Here is a 7,495-nt window from a genome sequence, read left to right on the forward strand (position 1 = left end):
GGTGCCTCCAGGCCTCGGCAGCAGCCGCTCGGGCGAGGCGGGGCCGCTCCTCCTCTTCGGCTCTCTGCCGCTCCGCAGCTTGCCATGGGGGTGCTGGGGGCCCCCGTCACGGTGCTGGGAACCGAGCCTTGGGCTCCCTCGGTCCTCACTGGGTGCCCGGCCACCCGGCGGTCAGTGCCCCACACGTCGTCAGCGTGCCTCCCCCAGCTGAAGACCGACCCTGGACGGGCGCCACCTGGCTCACGGCCCAGCCGGGCCGCGGGGGGCCCCTCTCTGGACCCCCGGTTCCAGACACCCCCGATGGGGTCCCAGAACTTGCGGCTCCGCTGCCTTCACACAGGGGGAGAAGTAGCAGGCGGGTGTGGTGGGCGGAGCGGGCCACCGGCTGCCCTGCGGGGCGAGGCTGCGAGCCCGGGCCCCCCCCAGCCGGGGGCGTCCGGCCCAAGTGGCCCGTCTCGGGGCACGGGGAGTGAGGTGCCCGGGCCCGCGGCCATGGGGCGCTCACGTCAGCCCCCTCCTGCGCCCAGATGCCCCGCGGAAGCCCAGTGTAGACGGCTTCTCTTCCGACTCCTGGCTGGACATGGAGGAGTCCTGCGAGCAGCAGCCCCTGGAGGAGGAGGAGGACGAGGAGGGGGACGCCGATGGCCCCGCTTCGCCCCCGGGCGCTGCCGAGCACCAGGAGGCCCCTGGCAAGAGGCCCGGGGCACCCGCCTGGCGGCCGCTCAAGCAGACACTGTCCGCCGAGTCAGAGGAGGGCGTGAGGGCCGCGGCCCTGCCCGCCGGCTGTGCCCGGACGCCCGCCGGCTCTCCCGCTGCCGAGGTCTCCACCCGGTGGACCCACCTCACCGAGTTTGAGCTGAAGGGCTTGAAGGCCCTGGTGGAGAAGCTCGAGTCCCTCCCGGAGAGCAAGAAGTGCGTGCCCGAGGGCATCGAGGACCCGCAGGCGCTCCTGGAGGGAGTGAAGGTGGGCAGGGCGCCGGGCGCGGGCCGCGGGCTGGGTGTCCGCGGGAGGCCGTGGAGCTGAGGGCTGGGCGCCCGCGGGGCCAGGCGTCCGCCAAGCCGAGCCAGGCACCACCTGCCCTCCGGGCCCCTTTCCAAACCGTGGAAGTTGGCTCTGTACAGGTTGGGCCACGCCGGCCCCCCATGGGGCCCTCAACCCTCCGGCCTCTGGCCGCACCCCCCGGGCGTCCTGACCCGGCCCCATGCGTGCCGTCCCCGGGCAGCAGCGGCGCGTCTGACGTTCTCCCTCGACTCGAGGTCACATCTAAGGTGGGGTGTGCGTGGCCCGAGGGGCCCTTTGTTCAGTGGGGCGTCACCTTGCCCTCTCGCGGCCGTTAGTCCGGGTCTGAGTGAGTCGCGGAGGGCGGGCGGCCCCCAGGGGTCTGCTCCCCGCTGGTCCCTGGGAGCTGGTCCTGGGCGGGCGGCCGCGAGGCTCTGGAGGAGCCCGGAGCCTTGGGGCTCGGGCCCGGCGGAGGAGGGGTCATGGCCGGAGAGCAGAGCGTGGCGCCGGCATGGAGGCGCCGGGCGCAGACCCCAGCTGACACCAAGAGTACCCCCGGGGTTCGAGAAGTCACATCCCCGGGTGCAGTGGGCTCCAGTCTGTGGACTTGTTAACCAGTGGGCGGAACAGCTGCCGCCGAGCTCCCGAGGGCCGTCCCGGGGAGGCCTCTTAGGCCGTGTCCGCTGCTCTCTCCCGCCCACGGTCTGGGGTGCCCCGCCTGGACTCCCGGGAGCCCCGCGTGCTGGCCGGCCTGGGGGCTGCAGGAAGAGCCTGTCAAGTCAGGCACAGAGATACTCGCCCCCTGCGGGTCAGCGTTGCCCGCTGCGGCTGGTCCGGCCCACGCAGCCTTCAGGGGCCCTGGGGAGCCTCTGGGGGTTTTCTGTACCAGCTGCCAGTACCCCGGTTCGCCACGACGCTCACGTGTGCGGGCCCCGGTCCCGTGGCCGGCGGCCAGCCAGGCCTCGCTCCAGGGCGGCGAGCCGGCGTGCCGGTCCGAAGCGCAGGCCGCCCAGTGCCGGAGAGGCCGCCCGGCCTGCTGCTGGCGGGGCCCGGAGACGCCACCTCGCAGGGTAACATGAGCGTTTAGGCGAGCGTGTCTTAGGGACTCCGGGTCCACGGCTCCTGCCCACGCGGCAGGGCCTGGCGGGGTTCAGTGCGCCGGCGCTTAGCAGGTCGGGGGGCAGTTCCCGCCGATCTCACTGCGGCCTCAGGCCCTGCGCGTCTTCACGTGGCCCCTAGGGCCTGGGAGAGGCAAGGCGCCACATGCCCGGTCTGTTGCCCGGCCCAGTGAGCACCCAGCTTTCACTCGTGCAGCCCCCCACAGAGCAGCGCTGGCCCCCGAAGCCCACGTCACACCCTCCTGGGCTCCCACTCCCCGAGGGGGCCGGTGGGGGAGGCCTGCGGGCTTGGCGCACCTGCGGTGCCAGACCCGAGTCCCTCGTTTGCGTTGTGCTGTGGAGCAGTGACGGACTGACCGACGCTGGCACCTTTTGTGTCCTCTGGGGTCCAGCCCCGACCCGACTGCTGTTTGTGTTCTTGCTGTTTCTTTGTTTCTGTTTATCTTTAAATATCGATTTGTTTACACGCAGAAGGGCTGGGGCACAGGCAAGGGCTGGGGCGCAGGCCGGAGGTGCGGGGGGCGGTGAGAAGACACCCCAGAGACAGTGGGGAGCAGAACAGGCGGTCCACCGAATCCCGCGGCTGAGGGGGGCCGGGCAGGGTCCGCTGTGCCCCGGGGTCGCCCCGGCCGGGGCTGGAGCTCGTGCTGCGGGGCCACGGACACACCCGAGCTGAGGCTGACCCCTGCCTGCGAGCGAGAAACCCTGCCGGGCTGAGGCTCGGCCTCCCTCCCGTGGCCGGCACTGGTGCCCGGGTTCGTGTGTGTTTAGGGGAGTTTACAGAACTTTCTTTGGATTTACGGGAAAATAGAGACGGTGCGTGTTTCCCTCCCTGCCGCTTCTCCTGGCACCGTCTTACCGTAGTCTGGCACGTTCTCTCGGTGAAGGAGTTAACACGTAGAAGGAATTAATGGCAACTCAAAGGTGATGTTTTCGTTTCTCTACCTGCAGCACCTTGCTCTCCCTCCACCGACCCTCCTGTGCTAGTGCCTGTTCCCGCCCTGGCGGCTCCCTCTCCTCCCTCTCTCCTGCCCCCGCCTTCCCTCTGGTGACCAGTACACTTTCCGCCAAGAGTGAGAACTGTCTGCTTTGCTTTGCCAGTCTGTGTTCACGTTGTCATTATTTCACTTCCGTTCACCTAACCTTGAGGTCCTGGAAGGCACAGCGGCGGCTTTTTGATAGCTGTATAGTACTCCGTGGGCCCATGTCCCTCGACTTCTTTCTGTATCCAGTCGTCTTGCTGGACCCTTGGTTGGCTCCGGGCGTGGCGGCCGTGAGCGCACACCCATCTTTCAACGCAGCCGTTGCATTCCCCTTGCGTTGACACCTGGCTGCGATGGCGGGCTTGTGACTGAGTGGCGCTCGTGGCATTCGGGGAAGCCTAGCATAGCTTTCCGCTGCCTGTCCTGGCGACTGTCCTGCTCCCCGGCGCCTGCTGCGCACCCACACAGGGTGGCGCTGCTGCCTCTTGGCGGTGGCACTTGCTCAGATTTGTCCCGGTCGGGACTTCGTAGAGGGCCTCTCTGGGGACCCGCGGCTTCCCTTCCCAAGTTCCGTCGGTCCGTGGGTGCAAGCGCGCCCCTTCTCGAGGCCGGGCTTCAGCAGTGACGCAGACCTGGAGTGGGGCCAGGACCCGTTCGGGGAGGGAGAAGGGTGGGGACTCTGCCTGGGGGCGGGGGCTGCACCCCAGCCCCCAAGTCTCCCCGAGTACGCTCCGGAGGTGTGGCGTTTTACCCCTGGAAGAGGGTCTCAGGTTACCTGCACGCCGGGCCCAAGTCTGGAGCTGGAGTCACCCCTAGAAGCCCCGGTGCCGGCTCGCGAGGGCCGCGCTGGGCCTTACTTCCCAGCCAGGTCCTGGCCAGATGGCCGGTCCTAGGCCAGCGCAGGTGCAGCCTGTCCCTGCTGCAGGAACAGCGGCCGACCTGTTGCCCCAGCGGTCAGGGCGCGTGGGGAGGCGCCGTGGTCCCCGGGGCTCCAGGCGTGGGGGTGCACGGCTGCCTCGAGCACCTGGCTTGGTCTGTGGCCCCAGAAGCCCCGGTGCCGCGGCGCAACCCTCGGGGGGCGGGGGCGGGCTGTGGGGCGCGGCTGGGGTTCCCCCATTGCAGTCTGGCACGCGGCTGCCTGGAGAGGGCGACCGTGTTGCCCGGACCCGGGGCCGGGTGGGGTGGGCGTGGTGGCGGGCATGGCCGCCAGCCCCCAGAAGCCCCCCCAGACTCCGCGACCAGGCTAACCGGGCCCCTGTCCCCACAGAACGTCTTGAAGGAGCATGCAGACGATGACCCCAGCCTGGCCATCACGGGGGTCCCTGTGGTCACCTGGCCCAAGAAGATGCCAAAGGTAAGGCGGGGGTGGGGGGGGGCTCTGGGCCAGGGCGGAACTGCACTCAGGCGCTGCCGCGCGGCGAGGGCTCAGCACGGGGGGAGGTGCACGCTCCGTGGCCCGGGCAGCCTGGGGCTCCCGTGGGCAACAAGAGTGGTGGCCGCAGCCCCACCAGAAGCGGGCCCTGTGTCTGGCTCCTCGAGGTCTGATCCGCACACACACGGAGCTGGGGGTCGAGGACCCCGAGAACAGGCGGCCGGCCGGCCGCTGCGGGCCCCTCCCCTGGCCTCGCCGAGGCCTGAATGGGCGTGACCTGTGTGTGCTGGCCACACTGGCAGTTTGCGCTGAGGACTCAGCCAGGCGGGTCAGGCAAGGCCGCTGTTTCTTCGTGTGGCCATGAAATGTGGGGGAGCGTGGCCTCTGCGCCGTGGCCTTTGCGTGGCCGTGGCCTCTGTGTGGGCTCACATGACTGGTTCTCCTGCAGCGAGTTCGCCTCTGGCGCTGTGTTTGGGGCCTGATCTGGGGCCCGTGGGGTTCAGCCCGGCTGCATACGCAGATGCTCTGCGCAAGGGGCAGCACCCCCGGGCTGCAGCCTGGGCCTCGCCTTCTGCGGGAGTGGGCGCTCGTGCCCTCTGCATCCTGCTGTCTGGCGCCGAGGGCCTTCAAGACAGCGCCTGTGCCCGGCCCCGGGGCTGTACCCCTGGGGCTCCTCCTGCAGCCAGGCCGGCCGGGGGTGGGGGCCGCACGGGTTCGGGAGGCCTGTGGGCAGCTCCTGTAAGCTCCTTATCAGGAGACGGCTGTTGCCTGGCCTGGTCAGCAATGCCCAGCACGTCGGGGTCAGAGCGTGTGCCGCTGCCAGGGCAGCAGAGCTGTAGGCGCCCCGCAGCACCCTGGCAGCGCCCCGCCTCTCACCCAGGTCCTGCCTCCGGGCTTCACGGGGACTTTCCGGGCTGCGCCTGGGCCGCTTGTCAACTTCACCGGCGCCAGCAGGCACTGCCCTGTGGCCCTCCGCTCAGCCGGCCGGTCCAGGCCCACTCCCTGTGGGTGGGTGCCCAGAGTGGACGTCACGCACTCCCGATGCGGCTGCCGCCCTCGTCCCATCAGCCGCCGGCGCTCCCACCGTGCCATGGATTTGCCCGGATGCGTCCAGCTCCGTGGCCGGTGGCTGCCCGGCTGGCAGGACTCTGGGCCGCGCGTCTGGCGTCACACTGGCCTGGCTGCGGTCGCTCCGGGCTCGCAGTTGGAGGCGGGCGGTCCCTTGGGGCCAGGGGTGTGGACGGGGCCCCGGCGTGTCCCTTCCCCGAAGGGGGGCCCCCTCATTCAGGACACGGGGACCCGCTTCCGGCTCCCGTTGGCTGTCGCTCAGAGCCGTGACGCTGGGGCTGTGGCCGCGTGAGTCTGGTGACCTGGGCTGCGCCGCCCCGTGCCCGGAGCCTCTGTTGTCACTTGGCCTGGCCCCGGGGTCCTGCCTGGGCTGGGGGCTGGGGCCGGCTCACGGGGCTCCCCGAGCTCTCCCGCAGGGCTCGGGTGTGGGTGGCTGCCCACGGCGCCCAGGGCCGAGCTGCTGGGATGTGGGCTGTGACTGCCCGCTGCGGCCAGCTGGCCCGGCGTCCACCATGGGCGCGAGGCCGGCAGGGTCTCATTGGGGAGCGAATGGGCGCAAGCACCAGGCAGAGCGGAGCCTGCGCTGACCGCTGCGGCCACCGACCGTCGCCATGGCTCCTTCGCTTCAGCGCCGGCCGGGGTCCCTTTTCCAAAGCCGCGTCGCTCTCCAGCGCATGGACTGACCGCTCTTGGGGCCGGACACTGCGCACTGGCTGCCTCTGCCCTTGGCAGCTTCTGCGTGGAAACCCCATGTCGGGTGCCGGCCCGTGGTCACCCTGTGCAGCCGGAGGTGCTGCCGGACTCGGCCATCCCCGCACCCCGCTGGCCCCCCCGTGTCTCACCACACTGGTCACCTCTCGCTTTTGCTGGTGGGGTCACCGCCAGCCTGGGAGGCGTGGGGCGACGTTTGTTTTTCATTCTTCCACTTACGTGCTGCAGTGCCCTTCTGGCCGCAGCGGGCACCTGGCCGCCCCCTGCACATAGCGACCGCGGCCCTGTCCAGCTGCTCTCGGGGCCCTGTTTCTCGTGTGGTTTGCGTGTTCACGCACACAGGGTGGGGCGCAGGCTGGAGGTGGCGGGGCGAGAGGACGCCCTGGACGGAGCGGGGAGCGGGACAGGCGGGTCCCCTGGAGCCCACGGCCGGGGCGGCAGGGAGACGGGCCCGGGGTCCGCCCCTGCGGCTGCCTGGGGCTGGCGCACTCACGCCAGGCCCGGCTGGTCACGGTCGCCTGGCCAACACCGCCACGGCTGGCTGCCCGCACCCGCGGGCCTCTGGGGGGGGCTCCCCACGTGCTCCCTGGGGGCCGGAGCCCCTGCAGCCCTGCTGGGCTGGCGGGGGGCAGGAAGCTCGCTGGTGGCTTCAGCACTTTCCCTTTCTCTTCTCGTTCTGGGTGCCGACCATGCCAGCGGTCCCCAACGCAGCAGCCCTGCGGCCGGGTGGGGCCACACACATGGGCAACCCGTGGGTGACGCCTGCACCTGCAGGGCCTCATGGCGGGGCTCTGCCCCCGGCACCTGGGGCCAGCTGGTGCTGGCCGCTGGTGCCCCGGAAATGCCCGCCCGCCGCTGGTCCCGTGGCCAGCACCCCAGTGGGCACCTGGGGCCAGCTGGGGCAACTCCCCCACCCGGCCACTGAGGGCGGCTGCTGAGGTCTGCTGAGGTCTGCAGAGGCCCAGAGGCCGCTGCCCCCCAGGGGAGCTTCCCAGTGTGGGGTCGGCGCCGGCCCCTCAGTCCCAGCCCGGCGGTACTTCCCGGGCCTGGACATCAGTGGCCACCGGGGAGAGCGGCCCGCCGGCCGCTGAGCCCTCCCCCGGCTGCCCAGTGCCTGGCCCTGCAGGCCCGGTCAGGCGGGGACCGCGGGCGGGGGATCAGCAGCTCACCTGCGGGCCAGTCCCGGGCTCCTCTGGAAGCCGAGCGCCCACCCCACCCCTGGGGCCGGCAGCGCGCCCCCCTC

General features: G+C 71.2%; 1 protein-coding gene across 1 annotated transcript in view; it reads left to right on the forward strand.

Annotated features, from left to right (window-relative positions):
* KDM2B (lysine (K)-specific demethylase 2B) overlaps positions 1-7,495 on the forward strand; it is a 36,955-nt gene that overhangs the window by 15,055 nt on the left and 14,405 nt on the right. The window contains exons 8-9 of the mRNA XM_012731002.1: positions 459-964; positions 4,369-4,455. Coding sequence (XP_012586456.1) covers positions 459-964; positions 4,369-4,455 — 593 coding nt within the window. The remainder of the gene's footprint in view (positions 1-458; positions 965-4,368; positions 4,456-7,495) is intronic.

Source organism: Condylura cristata, unplaced genomic scaffold (genome assembly GCF_000260355.1).
Source record: "Condylura cristata isolate star-nosed mole 26May11 unplaced genomic scaffold, ConCri1.0 scaffold00029, whole genome shotgun sequence".
In the NCBI taxonomy this organism is placed as follows: Eukaryota; Metazoa; Chordata; class Mammalia; order Eulipotyphla; family Talpidae; genus Condylura; species Condylura cristata.